General features: G+C 40.6%; 1 protein-coding gene across 5 annotated transcripts in view; it reads right to left on the bottom strand.

The window, feature by feature from the left end:
* Positions 1–21,645, bottom strand: part of abcc9 (ATP-binding cassette, sub-family C (CFTR/MRP), member 9) — a 66,298-nt gene that overhangs the window by 19,861 nt on the left and 24,792 nt on the right. For 2 of the 5 annotated variants that reach the window (XR_007042036.1, XM_047389626.1), the window contains exons 20-36: positions 20,915–20,953; positions 15,719–15,820; positions 14,330–14,414; positions 14,130–14,210; positions 12,831–12,968; positions 10,061–10,186; positions 9,859–9,958; positions 9,677–9,750; positions 8,314–8,532; positions 6,739–6,893; positions 5,686–5,755; positions 5,397–5,554; positions 3,990–4,082; positions 3,368–3,470; positions 3,176–3,280; positions 1,378–1,498; positions 61–191 (exon numbers count right to left, since the gene is read on the bottom strand). Coding sequence is in view for 2 of the 5 variants with exons in the window: in XM_047389626.1 (XP_047245582.1) it covers positions 61–191; positions 1,378–1,498; positions 3,176–3,280; positions 3,368–3,470; positions 3,990–4,082; positions 5,397–5,554; positions 5,686–5,755; positions 6,739–6,893; positions 8,314–8,532; positions 9,677–9,750; positions 9,859–9,958; positions 10,061–10,186; positions 12,831–12,968; positions 14,130–14,210; positions 14,330–14,414; positions 15,719–15,820; positions 20,915–20,953 (1,900 nt within the window). In the remaining 3 variants the exon portion in view is untranslated. The remainder of the gene's footprint in view (positions 1–60; positions 192–1,377; positions 1,499–3,175; positions 3,281–3,367; positions 3,471–3,989; positions 4,083–5,396; positions 5,555–5,685; positions 5,756–6,738; positions 6,894–8,313; positions 8,533–9,676; positions 9,751–9,858; positions 9,959–10,060; positions 10,187–12,830; positions 12,969–14,129; positions 14,211–14,329; positions 14,415–15,718; positions 15,821–20,914; positions 20,954–21,645) is intronic. The other 3 variants (XR_007042037.1, XM_047389627.1, XR_007042038.1) reach the window with 2 other exon arrangements.

Below are 21,645 nucleotides of genomic sequence, written 5' to 3'. Positions count from 1 at the left end.
CAGGGGTCATAACAGCTCCTGCGACCTACTTTGTTCCTCTCACAGCATCATGTTAATTACCTTCTGGCCCGGTTTGATGCACGCGTTGACGTGTTTCAGCGCCGGCTTGAGCATGGGATCATAGCGCACGCACAGGTCGTGGATCTTTATCTCACCGTCATGAGGCCAGTTCTCAGGAACCTGAGAGGCGTCTGCAGCCAGAGAAAAAGGAACTGTTAAGAGTTTTACGGTCTGTGTGTTTGAGATCACAGCAGCCAGGAAAACAGACCACAAACTGCTGCCACAGTCGATGTTACAGTCCAGGTTGGTGCAACGAGCAGCATATATATGTCTGGACTTTAACTAGGCCATTCCATCACCTTGGTTTTTTTCATTTCTCAGCCATTCTGGTGTATAACTGATGACCCATCTTGGACCAGGCTTCAGGTGTCAGACAGAGAGGCTCACATTTCACTCTAGAACATGTTGCCATACAGAGGAGATGATGGTCCACTGTGTGACTGCAAGATGCTCAGGTCCTTTATCCATCTATTATCCTCAGTGCTTATCCAAGGTTGGTTGCAAAGGTCAACAGGTTTGGGAAGAAAACCCAGACACCACTCTGTAGCAACACTGTCCCGCTTATTCTGGGAGATCCCAAGATGTTCCCTGACCAGACATTATACTATACAGTTCCTCCAGCAGGTTCTGGGTCTGCCCCAGGGTCTCCTCCTAATGTGACATGCCTGGAAAATGAGGCGTCCACTAAGCACTGAGATGCCTGGACCCTCTCAACCGATGTGGTGGAGAAGCAGCTTTTTGTTTAGATCCCCTTGAATGAAAAATATTGTCATTAATCACTCTAACAGTCCAGTCATGACCTTTAACCTGCTAACTGAGGCCTGTAGAGGCTGCGATGGAGCTCTTGGGTTTTTGGTCATTTCTCTGCACTTCACGCTCTGACCTTTGGCTGAATCTGCCAGGGAGTTCACTCCTTGGAAGTCGTCTGAGATGTTTTCCATTTGGGAATAATCTTTCTCTCTGCAGGATGATGAACTTCAGATAGTTTGGAGATGACCTTATGACCTTTTGTAGATTGATGGAGAGCAACAGCTGCTCATAAATGGTCATTGCTACTGTATTTCCACCATGGCATTGTGGTACACACACCTGGATCGATTAGAATAAAAAACTGCCAAAACTCCTGTTTTTATAGCCACGCTCACACCAGATGTTGACATATTTATTGCTTTAATGTAAGTTACCGAGCAAAGAGCTGTAGTAGTGATTTTGAGAACTTATTTGGCCCTACAGGACTGAAGTTCTGACTGATGAATGAATACATTTTTCTGAATAAAATGTTTTTTTTTGAGAGAGTTAAATCGCAGAAAAATGTACCCATAGATCCCTCGTAGTTCTCGGACTCTGTGCTGAGGAAGCTGTTGACCTTCTTCACAGCTGCCATCTGGACCTCCAAGTCTGCCAAGTTCCTGACAACCCAGTTTAAATAGTTAGTGATCTGCAAAGAGACAAACAAAAACACTGGAATGAACAAAAATTATTTTTTCTCTCACTCTCTCTGCCACATTCTGATCCTACAGAATCGGTTCTATTTGTTCATTTGATGCTCCTTTAAACTGTTCTCCTGAGGAGTAAAAGTGCATCTTAATATAAATATGAGTAAAACAGCACACAGGACGATAAATTAATGCATTTACTTCTGTTGCATCAGACCAATACAGGGTTGAGTTATAACCCATGTTATGGGCAATCACGCCAATCATGGAGAAGACCCCTTATTGGACATTTGTACATGAGAGAGCCATTGACACCCTCCACAAACACGATCAGCCACAAAAGGTCCTTGCTAAAGAAGTTGGTTGTTGCTGTATCCAAGCAAATTAATGGAAAGTTAGGTGGAAGGAAAAAAGTTTGGCAGAAAAAGTTTCACAAGCAGCTTCGAGAGGATTTTGAAGTAAAGCCTATCCAAGTGAATGGAGCGCTGACCAAGTATTGAGCCTTTATAATGAACAGTGCATTGACCTGCTTTACAGTAGGTCCACATTTCTGCCATAAAAATCATTTTATTTCAGTTTTCAGAGAAGCTAAATTTAAGGATTTTATTAGCCATGAGTCATCAAAATGGATCCACTAAAAAAGCATTTCACTATTTAAATAAAATGTTAAATTACATAAAATGTTTTCTGTGATGGTTATTTAATTATGATTATTTATCTCTGAAAAAGAAAGTGATTTAATTGACTCAAACAACAAATATTAACATTGTTTTACAGCTTAAAAGACATATATATAAACAAAATGCATTTTCTAGCTAAGAAAAAGTTAGCACACCCTTCCCCCTAACAGCTATACTTAGCCCCTCTCGGGGAAATAACTTCAGTGATCCTTCTTGTATCCATCTACCTTTTCTGACAGTGGTGAAGACAGTTTGCTGCACTCCTCACTTTCAGCTGTGAGATGTTTGATGGGTTCCTTACATGTACAGCCTGTTCAAGCCTGTTTGTTACAGATGGTCTCACATCGTCCTCAGGCACCCTCTGATTCACAGTAGAGTTCATGGTGGATTCTATGATGGTGAACCGACCAGGTCCTGCTGCAGCAAAGCATCCCCAAACCATGCCACCTCCAGAGGTCCTAGTTCATGGTATGTTCTCTCCAGCAAACGTCAGTCTGACCTTCATGTTTTCATTAAAGAGCAATGGTTTCCTCCTTGCACTCTTTCTCTCTCTTTCTGATTGGACAGGCGTGAGCTTTAATACCAATGCAAGTAAGAGCCTGCTGTGGGTCCTGTTATGACATTTCAGGGTGAACTTGCTGGGATGACCAGACCTGGGCATGCTGGCATGTCGTTTTAAATGTCCTCCACTTGTAGACCAGTTTCCATCCACTGGAAAAAATTATTTTAAAGTCCTCTTTAAATCCCTCACCAGACTAAGAAGCGGCTACAATCTTCTCTGTGAAGGCCTCATATAGATCTTTGGATCTCACTATGATCACTTTCACGTCTACAGTAAGGAGCACCAAACTAAATTTATTCTTTACTAAAAATTGCAATTTTTTTATAGCTTCTGAAAATTTTAAAAGACCTTTTTTTTGTTATAGGAGTTAAGAGTTAGATATGAAGCTTCAACATGTAAGCAGACTGAGATGATGAAGATGAGCTCAGGAAACTCACAGTGAGGGCGTAGGTGAGGCCGAGCCCCACCAGGCCTCCAGCAGGCCGACCGGCCCAGATGGAGGCGACGGCCACCGTCAGAACAATCACTGCTCCGAGGTAGTCCTGCAGGGAGATGGAGAGAAGTAAACTATTTGTACTTTAACACAGTGTGGCAGAACTGGGTGAAGCTGCAGGAAGTCCGTTCCTCACCGTTCGGACCTCCAGCCAGCGGTTGGCAGCAGACAGGAACAGGTAGGCGGTGTTATTGGTGTCAGTCAGCTCCAACATGCGCTGTTTAAACCTCGCCTCGTGCCTGAGACAAACAGAAAACTGGCTTTTCAAACAACAAACAGGAAGCAGAAACACAAACAAGGCCAATAAACGGCCTTTAAAACTAAACCAAATAACACTTTGGATGTTTTTCATTGAAAGATTTGTTTCTACCACAGAGACCAGTGGGATGATAATGATGATCCCCTGATTTACTGGTTCTGCACGATGTTTACTCGTGTGTGAGTCCCAGAGTTTGTACTGAATGTTTGTTAGTGGGAACAAGGGGGGAAATCCTCCGGGACAGAAAGCGTGAGAGCTCTTTAAAGTCGGATCACAGCGCCAATGGGAAAGAGAGGAGAGACAGAAATACAAGCAGAACCTCTGCTGAGTCCTGCAGTATTACAGAGAATACGCCGATGCGTCTGAAACTAACCAGTAAGCTGCTGGATTGATGTCATTTTAAGGCACAACCTGCAGATGTTGTTGGAAATCAATACCTACCTTTTCAGGTGTAATTAATACCTGGACAGAGTTGAAGGTTAGCAAAGTGTTGGTGTACCTGAAAGCTCTAATGGTGGTGAGACCTTCTGCAGTCTCAGAGAAGTGGCAGAGCAGAGGAAGCTGTGTGGAGTCATCGAGGTCCTGCAGGTCCCTGAGAAGAACAAATGTTAAAGTAAAATGCATATTATGTGATTAACTTCACAGTCTTGTGTGCATCCACAATATTTCCTTGGTAAAATGGTGGCTGCTCATTATCCTGGTGGCAACAAATCAAGGTCCTGGGTTCAGTGAGGAGGAGCCTGGTAGGAGCAGCGACAGCTTATCCCGTAGGTGTGGCCCGCGTGCACTGGCATGGTTGGGTCATCTAGAGGAGAAGACGAGGGGCCATGGCAGCTTCATGTCAATGCTACAACCGAACCATACCCGCACCGGGCTGGTGGCTAGCTGAATAACTCAATACAAGCAGTGGCACTGCATCAGTCCACTGCTCTGGCTGAAGCCAAAATAATTTCACACAGCAGTATTTATGGCTTCCTCGATGGATAAAATACTGATGCTGTTTCCTCTGAAAAAGCTGAAATTTATGGTGGAGTTGCAGACTCTGTCCATCCAGTGCTCTCTAACATTTTGCTTCAGCTCTTGCCAAACTTAAACATTTCAGATCATCAAATACATAAAGATCTCAAACAGAAACACTTGAAACTATATCATTGTCATCTATCAGGGCTAAGAGGCCATTTCTAAGACTTTGAGCCTCCAGAGAACCATTATCTGGCTTTTTATCACAATTAATAATTCAATAACAGATCATCAAAAACTAATCCAGGAGATCACAGAAGAACCCAGAACATCAACTTTAGCTATGCAGCACTCACTGCATCGGTTAAGGTCAGAGGTCACAAAGGTCCATCTCACATCTAACAGACTACATCTTGATGATCCCCAAGATTTCTGGGAAAATATTCTGTGGACAAAGGAGACAGAAGTGGTCCTTTTGAAAGGCGTGTGTCCCGATAAATCTGGTGTCAAACTAACAGCAATTCAGAAAATAATCTTAGCTACAGTCAAACATGGCGGTGGCAGTGTTATGGTCTGGGGCTGCTTCAGGACCCCGGCGACTTGCTGTAATTAATGTAACCATGAAATCATCATTTGAAAACTGCTTTCTGTTTTTACTCAGTTGATCTTTGAAAGCAGCAGAACGAGAACTAAGACCCCAGAAACCATTGTTTTAACAGGGAATCCAGGTTTACTGGGATCTGAACATGTTTAGAGCACAATAAAGGTTCTGAAGACCATGGGCCGGTGTTAGTCTGGTGTGAAGAAGGCCTTTTCTCCTCCTCTGTATCTGAATCTATGAAACATGTCTTAGATAAAACAGTTTAGGAGACAGAAAGTAGAGGTGTAGCTACAACAAAAAGCTGCTCACTGCATCAGAATAAACATCGGATGTGGAGCAACTCACTTGGAGGCAACTCTGAAATACTTCTGAATGAAGTAGAAGGCCACAGCGAGGGGAACCAAGGCGACAAGGAAAGCAGGAGTGATAGAAGCTATGACCCCGATGGCTGAGAGACAGAGGAGTGTCGATCTAGTCAGAGACTCCAGTGTTGGAGGAATGTGCTGAAAGAAAATTCAGACATAACAAAACACAAGTACAGAGCTGTAAATCTCCAAAAGATGTTTACAATAACGCCGTTTTTATTTGTGACGGCTCCTCACTACACGATACACAAAACATTTTCTTTGTTTACCTGGTCGATGATGTTGGTATCAGCGGAAAATCTGTTAAGGATCTGCCCCAAAGGAGTGACGTCAAAAAACCTGAGAAAAATCATCAGGAAGGTGTTAAAAATAATAAAACAGCAAAAGATGATTAAATGACTGATGAGTTTTTTCTGTTGAAGTAGAAGAGAGGTTTAACATGTTGGCGTTGCATCAGGTTCTATTTTAAAACAACCATCTTCTGACTCTTTACCCGAGGCTAACATCTTTAACACCAGAAGCATTAACCAGACATCATAAGGCAACTGCTCCAGTCTGGTTTGAAGACAGAGACAAAAAAGCAAAAGCTCAGGAGATGTTTGGGTATCCATGATGGACAAATTACCCCATGACCCAATCTCCAGCCATCCCAAGGCATTCCAGGTCCTAATGGATACATTATCCTTCTAGAGAACATGGGTCTACCTCAGGGTCTCATCACAGTGGGATAACTCTGGAAAACCTCCAAAGGGAGAGATCTTAGATCCATCCTGATCAGATGTCCTGATCACCTCAGTTGACTCCCTTCAATGTGGAGGAGCAACAGCTATACTGAGCCCTGTTGGATAATGAAGATCCTCGCCTTATCATTCCTGCCGCTTCTATCCAGGATCTAGTTTTCTGAGTCCTGATCCACATCTCCTGGTTATATGTCAGGGTTGGAAGGTAGACAGACCAGTACAATAAGAGCTCAGCTCAGCTCAGAAACATATAAATGCATATTTTATTTATGTGATTTATCGATTCATGCATGTATTTACCAGATGTCTGTGAGGTGAGGTTCTAGCTGCTTTAATGGTTTACATCAAGGGGTGCTCAAGTCTACTCCTTCAGAACTGTCATCCTGCAGCTTTAAGATGCATCCCCTCTTCAACACACCTGAACCAAATGGCCGAATTCCCTCTTTAGCATTCAGTCATCCAGCTCAGCAGATGGCCTGGTAAAGAGCCATTCATGTCCTTCAGGAGTGTTGAAGCAGGGATGCATTTGAAAGTTGCAGGGCGTTAGCTCTGAAGGACTGGATCTATGCACCCTTGGTTTACCTGATGGGAGCGTGGATGATCTTGTTGAGCAGGTTGTGGTGCAGATTGGTGGCCGCAGAAAGACCCAGAAACTCCACGGAGAGGGAGGTGATGAGGCATAAGGTGATTCCAGCAGCACACAGGACGAAAAACACGTGCAGGTAGTACAACTCATGCTGCAGGGTCACACAAACACAAAACAGATCAGGATTTCATGCAAACGCAATAAATAGTGCAAACAGTGACTTAGGTCTCATATAAAAACATTTAACCATAAAAATACCATAATAATGTCTAGTTTAATGCATACCAATTATTTGGTTTAGTATAATTGCAAGTTTTTCTTGGACATATGGATATTTCATATTAACAATACAGAGAAATAGAAGTAATACAAATAAACCATAAAATGAGGAAATGGTTTTTGAATTTTTCTGTAAAATTTCTGGTAAGGAATAAATGAAGACACCCCCACATTTATTCCCACATAAATACCTAAAATCACACAGATGTTTGGGATCAGCTGCATGTGGCGAGCATATTAAAACCCAGCATTTTGAAGGAGGTTTGTCCTGCTTAAAATGTACCCAAAGTTAACTTGGTGAGCAAGAAGAAACCTTTGCTTTTTCAGGAAAAATACGAGGGCCAACCTATTATGAGGCAGGGTGTCCTGACTTTTTCCTCTGACAGAACTTTACTTGTAGTTAAATCACTTTCGGTCCAGAGACATTAAACATTTCTTTTAAAATAACTGAATATTCAACAAGATGTCCTAATTATGTAGTTTTCTTCAGATTTTTAAAAATCTTTCTTCAAATTCAAAAGTTTACACACACTTTCTTACAACAGTTGCAGCTGCTGGACCTTTGACCCGTTTATCCTGACAGAACCAGTGTAAATGGGTCACATTAACTTCATTAATATGTGGACTTTGTGTCCTCATTCTGTTTAAACCACACCTAAATGTACAGATAATGCTAATTAATGAAATAAAAGAAAACCAGTCAAGCTCATTAATAATGCATTTAGGTGATAAATACTAATCATTTGTAAGTTAGAGTCTCCATTATTGAACTTTAAGGAAAGATTGTATTATCCCTACTCAGGACTGAACACACGTCAGTTTTTATGGTAAATACATAAATAATCGGATAGCTTTTTATCCTACTGGAGATGGATCTTTATGCATACACTTCATATGTTTAAATGCAACTATTAGATGATATTTTTACTGTGGTATAAAATGCACGCCAAAGCTTATTCTTATTTAGCTTAATAAAATAGTATTTTTGAAGAAAAACTACATATCCAAGATGTTGTTCATTATGTTTTCGTAAAGCCTGACAGTTCTGTTGTCCTTTCCTCCCATTTTTAAGCACATCCTGCAACATAAAGTGTCCCAGTCAGAAACAATAACTGGAGAGTTAGGGTTGTTAGATCTGCCTGGAGATCCACTGATCCGGTCAGAAATAAGGTCGGATTCATCCTCTACTAGGTCTATGGTAAGGTTTAAAACGTCTGCAGACTCAAATGTCTTGGTTGAGAGCAGCAGAAGTACACATGGAGAATCATTAAAATGATATTAAAACAAATAACCTCAGGTTGTGGAGAAGCATCAGCTGAGTCTGTGGAGGTGCTGCCGTTGATGAGGCTGGTCCTATTCTTTATGTCTGATCCAGTGTGATTGGCTGTGGTGGAGGTCCAGAGAGCCAGGCAGTAATCGATGGCAACGATGACTGAGTGTTTGAGGAGTTTGGAGGAAACCATCAGGAAGACCATGAAGAAGCCACCAGAGGAAAGGTAACACCAGCACATCTGAAGACACAAAGGAGGAGTCACTGAATGAAGACTGATAGAAATGCATCTGTATTGATCTCACAAATGTTAACAAGTCATTTTCCCAAGTCCAACTCCAAGTCTCAACTCTGACTGAAATATTTTCTCATCAAATCTCCAACATCTAGGTCTCCTCTAACTTTGCATCTCTGTAGGTTAAGAACATAAGCCTGAATCTTTAGATCTGTTAATTTTTATTAACACTTATCTTTTAGTCATTTCATTCAACATCCAAAAATCTGCTACAGGCTGATTTATGTTATTTAGAAAGTTGATCAAATGTAATATTTACACCATTAGAAATATAAAGAGACATTCATACTGTAAAATAATAGAAAGAGATTAAAACCTGCTTTTCTGTCTTTGTAATGACTGAGTTAACAGCTGTTTCTCCCTGTCTTCATATTGTCCTCTCCTTCAATAGATGTTCCTCTAAATCTGGTTTGGATGGGTTTCTTCTACTCACTCTGACCTGAAGAAGTTTTAATAATATTAGGAAATTATTTTCTAAATCCACATTTAAAACCTTCTCAATTCTAAATAATAAAGATGTTCACATTTAAGGTATAAATTACAACACAATGAACGAGACAAACTGTAAGAAGTAAATAAATGAGTTAAAGGAACAGGAAGTGCTTTTATTTTGTTATTTCCAGCAGGAAGTGTCCTTGTAATGTAGTAGCTAGCTTAGCAGCAAGAGAAGGTCAGAGGTCAGTTACGTTTATTTTGTTCCTAAATGATCCAAAGTCATTTAATTCAGCGTTCAGTTGGAGAGACATTCATGTGGTCATTATTATGAAGCTACAGCTAACATGAACAGGTTGTTATGAGCCATTAACATCCCATAATAATCCACCAACATCACTGGATAATAATGAAGCTCATCCTTTCACAGTAAAACATGCAGCAGCTGCAGTCTGGAGCTTACAGACCGGCTTCCTTTCACTCTTCATTGCAGGACATAAAAACTGGTACCAAGACTCAAGTCTCAGACCACGAGTCCAAGTCAAGTCCTAAGTCTTTTATTTTTGCTTATTAAGTGCGACTCGAGTCGGAGTCTAAACTTGAGGTGCCATCTGTGATAGGATCTGCAGTTCATTTTTAAAAATGTTGACATGGTTACCTTCCATGGGATCTTAGATCGCCTGCTGGTGGTGGTGGAAAAATTATCATCGTCTTCTTCCTCCTCTTCCTCCTCTGGAAGAGTAAATTTAGATTTAGTGGAAAAACTAATATAAGAATAAAAAAGAAAAAGAGAAAGTTAACATCAGGTATTAAAAGTTTCTTTCAACAGCAGTTTCTTACCTTCATCCTCATCGTCCATCTGATTCTTGGTCTCTCTGGAGTAGAAAGCTCTCCTCAGCGTCTTCCTCTCAAGTGTTGTCTGACTGTCTTGCTGAATGTCCTGAAAATTCATCAATGACAGATAAAATCACACTTTCATATATGTCAGAGCTTCTGTGAAATGAATATACTGAAATATCCTGAGCTGAAATGGTGATGCTACCTTCTCCAGCTCCTGGTCCTGCCTGTTCATCAGAGTTTTCCAGTGATCGTAAAGCTCTGTGTCGTGAGTCTGAATGTCCTTCAAGGTTCCCTCTCTGAGCACAGAGCCGTCCTTCATCGCTATGATCTGGACACAAATAACATGAACAATGAAGGTAATGCTGTGGAATTAAAAACCAGTGCAGAAGTGTTGAACAAAAGTCTTGAAGAAGTCCACCACATTATCAGTTCCTCAAATCCCTGTGAAGGAATTTTGGTCCACTTTCTTTCTAACATTGCTCCACTCAAACCTCTGCACAGCTCTCTGAAGGTCCCACCGCAGCCTTTCAATCAGGCGGGGGTCTGGACTTTGACTAGGCCACTACAAGACTTTGATTCTTTCCTTTTTCAGTCATTCTGTTGTAGATTATCTGCTGTGTTTGGGATCAAAGTCCTGTTGAAGCTTCAGCTGTCTGACAGAGAAGTTCATGGTCTGCTCAATGACTGCAAGGTGCCCAGGTCCAGTGGCTCCAAGCAAGCCCAAATCATCAACCTCCCACCATCATGCTTTTCTCCAAACATGGACTGTACATTATGGTCCACTTTTGTCTCATCTGCTCAAAGGACATTGTTCCAGAGGTATTCTGGTTTATTCAGCTAGAGCTTTGTAAACCTAAGTTCGGCACCCTTAGAAAAGAGTTTGTCCTTCAATCCTTCATAACAGGCCTACTTGTCCACCCTTTTACTTTTAGATGATGGTGGATGTCCGGAGAACAATCCCCACACTTCCTCAGCAACAATGTGCAGAGCACTATTTGCAAGAACCTGCCACCACAGAGACAGTTTCAGTCCCCAGGCGGTCTCTTATCTCCTGGTTTAGGTTATATACACCGCCTGGCCCAAAAAAAAAAGTCGCCACCAAAAAAAAAAAAAGGTCACACACTCTAATATTTGGTTGGACCGCCTTTAGCTTTGATTACGGCTCCATCCGCTGTGGCATTGTTTCGATAAGCTTCTGCAACGTCACAAGATTTATTTCCACCCAGTGATGCATTCATTTTTCACCAAGACCTTGCATTGATGATGGTAGAGTCCCAAAGATTCTCAGTGGGGTTAAGGTCTGGACTCTGGTGGCCAATCCATGCATGAGAATGATGTCTCATGCTCCCTGAACCACTCTTTCACAATTGGAGCCCGATAAATCCTGGTATTGTCATCTTGGAATATGCCCGTATCATCAGGGAAGAAAAGATCCATTGATGGAATAATCTGGTCATTCAGTATATTCAGGTAGTCAGCTGACCTCATTCTTTGAACACATACTGTTGCTGAACCCAGTCTTGACCACCTGCAGCAACCCCAGATCATAGCACTGCCCTCACAGGCTGGTACAGTAGGTACTAGACATGATGGGTGCATCACTTCACCTGCCTCTCTTCTTACCCTGATGCGCCCATCACTCAGGTCTGGAACAGGGTAAATCTGGACTCAACAGACCATATGACCTTCTACCATTGCTCCAGACTCCAATCTTTATGCTCCCTAGCAAACTGTAGCCTTTTTTCCAGTTAGCCTCACTGATTAGTGGTTTTCTTAAGGTTACACAGCTGTTCAGTCCCAATCCCTTGAGTTCCTTTTGCGTTGTGCGTGTGGAAATGTTCTTACTTTCACTATTAAACATAGCCAGAGTTCTACTGTTGTTTTTCTTCGATGTGATTTCACCAAACATTTAAGTGATCGCCGATCACGATCATTCAGGATTTTGTTCCGGCCACATTCCTTCCTGGAAGACAATGGGTCCCCACTATGCTTCCAGTTTTTAATAATGCGTTGGACAGTTCTTAACTCATTTTTGGTAGTTTCTGCAATCTGCTTAGATGTTTTCTCTGCTTGATGCATGCCAATAGTTTGACCCTTCTGAAACAGACTGACATTATTTCCACGACCACAGGATGTGTCTTTCCACATGGTTGTTTAAGAAAGGAGAAGCAACTCATTGCACCAGCTGGGGTTAAATAACTGGTTGCCAGCTGAAACATAATTGCCCATTCAGTAATTATCCAATGGGAGGCTCACACCTATTTGCTTAGTTAAAACCAGGTGGCAAAATTTTTTAGAGCAGGCAGTGTATTTATACTTAATATCTGTATGCTGTGAGCGTGTGAAGCCAAATAAAAATTCCTTGTTTGTGCACACAAACTTGGCTAATATAGATGATTCTGAGTCTGGAGTCTAAGATGAAGCTTCTGGGATTTTCTGTGCTTCACGCTCTGGCCTTTGGCTGAATCTGCTGAGACGTCCACTTCTGCGAAGACTGGCGGCTGTCTATAATGTTTTCCACCTGGAAATAATCGATGTCTCTGCAGAATTGATGGAATTCAGTTTAAAATGACCTTATAACCCTTCCCAGATTAATGGACAGCAATATTTACTTCTCTAAGGTCATTGCTGATGTCTTTCTATCCTGGCATTGTATAAACTCCACAATAGCAAATTGCCAGAACTAATAATTAGTTAATCTAGTGTTTTAATTAAAGGACCTAGCTTTTATTTTCCTTCTAAATCCCATTGAAGCAGCAAGGGTGTACTTTCATTTTGCACATACAGCTTTTCTACTCTGTTTTGTGAACTAAATCCTGTCAAGATGGAATCTGTCATCTGTTTTTGTGTTCTTGAGGTTAGAAGATAAATTCACACTTCGTGACCTTAGAAGTGAAAGAGGATGCACTTTCTTTTTATCTTGACTGTATCACAGAACGGCACAGATTTGGATTTCCCAGTGCAGACCTTACCCAGTCTGCGTGTATGAGATACTGCAGTTTGTGGGTGACAAGGGCCACAGTTCGCTTATCGTCCTGCAGAAACTTGAGGATTCCTTCCTGCATCAGGTGATCGCTCAGGTGGATGTCCAGCGCTGAAAAGGGATCGTCCTGATTGATGTAAAAATAATACTTAAAAAATCCACAAAGCATGAATGAATCAGGCAGACCATAATCAGTAAAAACTAATGGCAACAGAGAACGGGAATATTTCAACACCTTTCTCGAGGTTATAAGCTGACAGTATTTCCCCTCGATTATATTTACATGGGGTGTGAGTTATTTTCACCTCATGTCTGGCGCCCGACTCTGTTTGGATAATTCAAAATTCAGCCACACCAGAAAAACGGCTGCCAAACGCTCATCAGCGCCTGAGACGTTGTGTGGGCGGGTGGCGCGGCGTTTTTCCACACATGATGCTGAGAGTATACGATCTCAGATCAGATATATCTAAATGATGTCAAAGAAAACATTTGGCACCAGACAGTTTTACAAAATTAGCGGCTGCAGACATTACAAAGTGTCAGGAGGGTGCGAAACAATGACAGAGATGGGTGTTAATATGTGGAATATGTGCTTGATAAGAAATGAAATCAACAGGAAATTAAACAATTTAATTAGGAAAAGATTCACACATGACGGCAAAAAGCTTGAGGATTACAGATGTGTCTTTTCAGCTAATCAGCTACAGTTTTGTTTGAACCTCTTTTGGCTCACTTAAGAAAATTTAGAGCATCCAAAGGGGAACAGTGGAAATGCGTGATTTCTCTGATGTCAAATATGACCAAGATAAAACATTTAAGGTCCTGTTCCATCTTTGTTGGCATCCACTTCAGCTTTTTAGCAGAAGCCTGAAGGTTTACCTGTAAATAAACTGCAAAAACTTAAAAAAAAATTTTTCACATGAATAAGGATCAACTGATGCATCTCTCTGGTCTGGTATCAAGACATTACTTCACATATTCTGTTTGATACAGCAGATAATGTTTTTAGGACTAATAGTTCTTCTCCTGTCCATGTTTTCTGTGGTTTTAGGGACAAAATGAAAATGATGCTGTTATGTTGAGGGAATGAAATGAGTGAAGAAAATTAAAAAACATTAGAAGACCCTCAGAGACCTGATCAGCACTGGACGCATCGAACCAGGACAGAAATTCAAGGTTTCTGCTCCATATTTTTTTTACACGCTGAAGAATCAAAACTATTTCTGTAAAAGTTATTAAACCCAACAAATGACAGAATGAGATGTTTTATTTTGTAATGCTAACCTACCAAAAAGACAATGTTGGTGTTTTGGTACAAAGCCCTGGCCACACAGATCCTCTGCCTCTGACCCCCACTGAGGTTGATCCCCTGAAACACCAACAACACACAAAACATCAGAGCAGACTCACAAACAGGTTCAGTGCGATCAGTCAAGGTTATAACGGTAAATATTCAATTCCTTAGTAATTAATTATAGACACACTAACCCTCTCCCCAATCTCAGTTTGGTCTCCAAATGGCAGCAGGTCGATGTCTGGCTGAAGGGAGCAAGCATCAATCACAGCTTTGTACCTAAATAAAACCAAACACCCCATCACAGCAGGTCAGAAGGTCACAGCAGTCAGAGTCAATCTAACAGCTTATTAGAAAGAGGAACTATTTAAGTTAAATCCCATTTTCTAGTATTACACTGAAGCCCAAATATCCCTTGGTCCTTCAGTCTTAACTTTAATTGTAATGATTTAAAATATATTCCACTACAAAATGGGACAGAAACTCAGTAACCTGAAACAGTGCCTTGCAAAAACATTTGTGACCTTTGAACCTTTTCCCATTTAGTTGAGCTGAATTAAAACACCTCAATGTATTTTATTAGTATTTTAAGTAACAGACAAACACAAAGTAGTGAAGAGTTTTGAAGCAAAGGACTTGAGAGTGGGGCGGAGGTTCACCTTCTTGTCAAAATGGCCCAGTCAAAGTCCAAACCTAAATCTGTGGTAAGACTTGATGGTCTCCATCTAATCTGACTGAGCTTGAGGTCATTTGCAAAGAAAAACTAGAAAACTTTCGGATCTGTAAATGTGCAAAGCTGGCAGAGACAGACCTCAACAGATCTGTAGCTGGACCTGCTCAGAAAGATGGTTCTGTAAAGTTCTGACACATTTGGGCTGAATGCAGCACCATGAAGACCAAGGCAAATCCCAATTTTTATTTGCAAGTATGTTTAAAAACCATTCATCATTTTCCTTCCACTTCACCAATCATGCACCATTTTGTGTTGGTTTGTCAGATTAAATCCCAAATAAAAAACACCGGAGCCAGAGGTTGTCACACAGAATAGTCCTGCTCTGAGTAGCTGTTTGCTTGACTCCACCATGAGAATTTCTTCCTGAATCTCTAAACTGAGATCACTCTGACCGCTGCATAATGCAGGTATGACGATGACTACCCAAAACTACTCAAAAAAGGTTCTCAGAAAATGAACTGAGTGAAGCTTTTTGGACAATCAGGTCCAGACTTGTTTCTGCTGCCGTTTCTGAAAGATTCTCTCAGTTCTCTTAGTGAGATGTATTCTGGGAATATTGGATGTTTAGATAGAGAACCTATGAGGCTGGAAATAGACTTGCATCAAAGTGAAAGAACAGCAGATGAAGATAATTAATAATGCTTATTATTATCCTTGTTGATTGAATAATTACGTAAGTTGAAAACACTAAAGCTGGACAGATGAAAATCTCTAGAAAGTAGCCAACTCCAGCCGACCAATATCCCATCCTTTAATTCACGTTTTTAGACTCTGTACAAGATGTTAGTGCTATTAAAAGATTCTTAGAGTAATTTGGGGTTAAGCAGATAAGTCTGTGCCTACAGTTTACCTTTGTTTGTTGAAGGGACTCCCAAAGGTGATGTTGTCCTCCACCGTAGCGTTAAGCAGCCACGACTTCTGGGCAGCGTAGGCCACAGAGTTTCTGTTCTTGCTGGAGGCATTATGAGAAATGGAGGCAAAAGGTTATTAACTGGGAACTACATGGTCTGTATTCATAAAGCTTCAGGGAGAAGGAATGCTGATCTCCTGTCGCAGTGAAGTCTCATCACAGTAATGACCAGTTCTTCCTTAAGATTCATCATCAAGTGCAATTGATCTACTCCACACATATTCATCCAAGTCTTTAACGTGAGAAGGCCAGGTCCTGTTAAGTTCTGGTAACAGATCATGCAGGGATTTATTTGAAAGGTCTCAGGTGATCAACCAGTACCCAGATCAATGAAGTTCAAGGCACTTGGCAAAGATCCAAGAAGAGTCATGGATTTAGACAAGTCAAAAAGTCTTTTGGAGCCATTTCTGAACAACTGTAGATTCCTAGATCATTGGTTCAAACAACTGTTCAGAAGTACAATTTATCAGCATGTAATCAACCCTCCACCCAGTGTCTAGAAGAAGACCCAAACTATTCCCCACAATTGAAACGAAATTGGTTAAGATGTTTAGGAACAACCGAGGAATCTTCACAGTTCAAGCTCAGCATAAACTGGAAACTGCTGGTACACCAGTGTCCCTATCCAGGGTGAAACCAAAATGGCACCTTAAAGCTGGACTGATCAAATAGACAAGCCAAACAACTTCTGGAGAAGTTTTATGGTCAAACAAGACAAAGAATACGCTGTTTGGCCACAACAACAAGAAGTATGTTTGGTGGAGTCAAGGTGGGACTTTCCAACACACAGGGCGTGTGGACTCTTTTTTAATCCCACCCTGCTAAATTTCTGACAAATCGTGACTCCCCCAAACAAGTTTAATTGATGCACTGTACAATTCAATAAATTTACATCCACTGAGCAAATTATTCAAATGTAATCCTGCAAAAGGAGAATAAATAAAATATATTCAACAAAATCTGTTTGCTTTGGTTCAGAAATTCTCATGTAAACTGAGGCCAAAAACCAAAAATAACAGATATTCAATTTATAAGAAAATCTATAAAACAATATTACAAAAACAGATGATACTTCTCAGAAACGTTGTAAAAACACAGGCTAAATTCAGAACTGCTGAACGTCAATATAAAACAGTGGCTTCGAACACACAAATAACTAAAAATAGGCCAGTTAAATGAGAGTGGGACAGCTATTTTACCTAAGGTGCAGAGGGCTCAGGCTAGTCTCTAAAACACGCGCATAGATGCTAAACGCTTTCTGTAAAAAGGAGCATCGGACTCACACTGAAAATGAAACAATACAAAGAAGATGGCATATTGAAGGAGGATGACTACTTCAAGGTTCTCAAATTGACCTCTAGGTGGTTGAGACATGGACACAGTTGGGAGATCAAATGGAACAACGAACCCAAACACACATCCGAACCAGTTCTGGAATAAATAAAACAGGCTAACATTCAACTTCTAGAATGGCCTTCCAACCCAGATGGAAAAATGTGGACTATGGTAAAATGCAGGGTATGTGTTGGGAAATCTACCAATAAGTCTAACTCTACCAATTCTGCATTGCTTGAGAAAACCTGATAACAGTCCAGTTTCTGTCGGGTCAGCAGCCCAGCTCCAATCAGCTTTATGAATGCAGCATCCAAACAGAAATGGCAAGAGGACGACGATAATGTTGGGAAAACTGTCAAACTCCACCACAACACAAAAAACCCAATTCATCAGATATGAGGCATAAATATGGAGGATGGGGAGGGTTAAAGATGACCTGCGGAAAAAAAAAAGTAAAACCAACCCCAAATAAAGCAAGCCAACACATGGAAATACCAGAAAAGAAAACAAACCACTGTAGCGCCTTGCTGGGAGTCTCGACTGAATGCTGCTGAAACAACATGAACTCAAAAAGCTTGGTAGTTTATTCAAAAACATAAATGATGCCAGATTGCAAATTATTCAAATGTAATCCTGCAACACTTGGTAGTTTGTCCTAATAAACTTATCTTTTAGGACTTAAATAATCACAGCTTAAAGAGTACTCCCTGGGAGGGTATGGAAAATGGTAATCTCCGCTGGTCATGCTGACAAAGCAGAGAAGTTACAGACTATGAGACTAAAATAAGCTTCTCTATAATGCAGTCAAGCCAGTTTATTTATAAAGCACTTTTAAAAACAACAAGAGGTGACCAAAGTGCTTTACAAGTTTTAGAATATTTAAAAACAAAATATTGCCATCACAGATAGAAATGATGTTGATTTAGACAGTTTAAAAGCCAGTGAATAAAAACAGTTTTTTAAATGAGTTTTGAAAGTATGTAATAATGTGCAGAGGCAGTCTATTCCACAGTTTAAAAGCAGCTACCGCAAAATCCTGGTTCCTCTTTGTTTCAACTTGGATCCGAGAACAACAAGAAGATATTGTGATCTAACTGAAGTCTGCATAGTTAAAGGATCGCTGAGGCCAGTCCATTTAAAGAATGCGACAGCAGTGCATTGCCTGTGCAAAGAAGCCAGGATGGGAATAACATGGACTTGCTTTTGCGTCTCTCCAGTTAACGGTCAACTGCAGTCTGTGACAAATGCAAAAGAAAAAACTGTTTGCATTTCCTGTATGTTTTACTGTGTCGGAAAACAAAAATCTGGATTGTAATCGGATGAATCAGTATTGCAGATGTTTTATGGGATGTCAGGTTGGTGAGAAATACAACCAAACTAATGGGTCACTTTATCTTTTTTATTTAGGTTTATTTTTAATCTCATGTCAACTTCCATAGTCAAGTAGTCCAGAGTCCAGAATCAAACTTAGGACAAATACCTTAAATGCCAGTGGATTCTTTGTTAGCCCCCCATCTCACTGTAACATAACTACAACTCAGCCACCACATGAATGGTCTCTGTAGGGTTTTTGGAAAGGCCTACTGGGGAGCATGAAGAACTTGGTGTCCTCGCCTAACGCGTATTAGAGCGTGGGAGCTTTCTGACTGTTTTGAGCATGCACAGTACCTCCGTAGAGGGATTCACTTTCACAGTGGCAGAATAGCTGGGTCCTGTGTGTAGCAGGGAGGAGCCTGGCAGCAGCAGGGGTCTGTGCATGGTTTGGTCATGAAATAAATTTAAAATAGCATGGAGCATACTGGTCTCATGCCAAAGGTACAACCTTATCAGTGAAATCACACTGGCAGCGCTCCAGGTCATTTCTTGTAAAACTCTTGGCAACGCCACTGCTCTCACCAAACAGCTAAAACTAACAATCCACGATTTCCAGGACAATAAATGATGGAGGTGGTATGCTGTGGGTTTCCTGTGAAATAAAGCTCATTGCTGGGGAGAAGCAATATTTGCATATTTGTTTAATTAGGGAGAAAGGGGTTTAGGGTTCTTCACATTGCTGTTCAAATGCAACGTCTACCAGTTAAATGCTATCAAATAGCAGCTCTGGCATTGTTTTGTTATTTATGAGGAGGAGGAAGTCACAGCGTAACTCATAAAAACCAACGTCAGGCTTCTTCAGGTACCTCTGCGGGATAAGCTCAAAGTAATCAGGAAAAAACAGGCAGATTTGGGATTATATATCTATCAAGGTACGTAAATGTGTGCAGATTGCAATGAATGTGGAAATAGAACCATCATTTGCATATAAATTTGTCTTCACTTCACTCCGATCTGATTGAAATCCTGATAGCCTTTCTATCTTCGCTCAATATGATGGTAGAGGTGCAGAAACCTCCCTAATTTTATTAAAAAATGTTGCAATTTGTTGTGAGAAACATTCTGGTGCAAATTCAGTAAATAAATTCAGTAAAGAGTACAACCCCTTAGAGCGCTGTAGTATCATAGCAGTCCACACATTGAAGTCAAGTTCTTAAAATTGTCTGAGATCCAGACACAAATCAACAGATATGAAGGTCCTGTAGATCACAGGGTGGTGCTAATCTGGTGAGAAGAGGGCTTTCATAATGAAAGACATAACAGTACTTTTTTAAGATGGAAGCATATTAGTTTTTTGAAAGTTGTATGTTAAATAAAGACAGCATACAGCCAGTCATTGTCATTATTTGGACTAAGAGTTTCCTGTGTTCTCAGTTATAGTACCATCGATTCCTGTGTTTCCCTGTGTTTATTTTGACAAATTGGTTTTCCCAGGGTTCTGGTTGTAGTATACATTTGGGTCCTAGAACTCAAAAAGACATGACTCATATGCAGAGCCAGAGGAGTTGTAAAGATTTTAAAAAGGCAATAGTTCTTGGTCTAAGAAGCAAGCTATTAAATTTAGTAGCACACAATTTCAAGCACTATAATTCTGATTGCAAGCATTTCCAGCAGCGACACAGATCATTTTCCATTTCATCCCTACTTTTTCTCATAGTGGGTTGGAGGATCATCTCTATTGAAGCATAAAAAAAAAAGCTACATACATCAGATATTAGTTTGCGTTTTGTTCAGCAGAGTCTCCCAGCATTAAAAACACAAACCACTCCAGGGTCCATTCTCATGGAAAACCAGCAGATTGACAAGATAAAACCCTTTGAAGGCAGTGGTTCCTCCAGCACACACGTACAAAGATGATGGCAGCAACTACGCAGCAATCTGTTAGTCCAATGGGACTGTTCATATTTTCACAGGGGCGGTTCAAGAGTACAGGAGAAAAATGTGAACAGTCTAAAACTGATGTGTCAAACTCTAGTCCTTGAGGACCAACACACCTAAAACAAATGGCTGGATTGCATCTTCAGCATATGGTCAAGTTCTTCTGATAGATTCAGCTGTGTTGAAGCAGAGAGACATCTAGATGTTGTAGGACACTGACCCCCAGGCACTGGAGTTTGACAATATAACTGTTCTTTAGCTGCATGTTTCACTTTTTATAAAACATTTTGTACATGAATGCATCAACATAAAAAATAAACATGGATGGTTCTGCTGCATAACAACATTAGCACACTGTCAAATATAAAACAAATTTTGCTCATGCATACGTAGTCACAAGCAAGTTCAAACCAGCATTCTCTTTTTTTAAGGCACAACAATAACCAAGGTTAGTAATGATGATAGGAAAAGCAGGAGAGGCGAACAACAGGTCAAAGGGGTCACGAGATCTAACACCAAAAAGCAGGAGACGATCAGATGAATGTGTACCTCCCGATGTCCTCCTCAGAGTCCTCAATCTGTGACCAACTGTCAAAATGAGTGTCTTAGTCAGAATTGACCTACTACTCAATTATTTATGATTGGAAACATGCCAAAAAAGGAAAAGCAGCATAGGAATACAGAGACAGAGAAGGATGGTTGCATGTCAAACTGCAGACTGATAATATGTTACTAGCCGGCCAGCTGTTTATCAAATTAACCTTCCCACCCAGGAAAGAAGAGCCATGTAAGTGATGCAGTCATTGCCTGTCTATCTGTGATAATTAGGTTTTTTGGCTTCTTCGACAATAATGTCTCATATTTATGGGCCTCAGGGATTTCTAGGAGCATCAGAAATAATCTACAATGACAAAAAGATGTTTCTGGACAGATTTGTTTTTTTGTTTATTTAGTATTATATTTAGTTGTGAAGTTTTTAAGCTGATTATTTGGCAGGGTAAAATATTTCCAGGATCATTGTTAAATATCATAACTTGTCAATATGACTAGTGTATGCAAATTAAAGAAAAATTATATATAGTAATGCCTCCCTTCATATCAGCTCTCAGATTTATTTGGGAGGACTTTAGAGTTTGAGTAAACGGTATTAAAAAGCACAGGTAAAGAGGCTGAGACTACATTTTGATGTTCTCTTATAGAGAAAGGTAACCTAGCAGCCACCTTGTTCACTGTTTTGCGTGATAATGTTTGAGGATGAACACACACAGACAGAAATAAAG

This window comes from Girardinichthys multiradiatus, chromosome 17, assembly GCF_021462225.1.
Source record: "Girardinichthys multiradiatus isolate DD_20200921_A chromosome 17, DD_fGirMul_XY1, whole genome shotgun sequence".
Classification (NCBI taxonomy): Eukaryota; Metazoa; Chordata; class Actinopteri; order Cyprinodontiformes; family Goodeidae; genus Girardinichthys; species Girardinichthys multiradiatus.
Note: the sequence above shows the minus strand (reverse complement) of the source record. Positions and strands in the feature narration are given on the sequence as shown.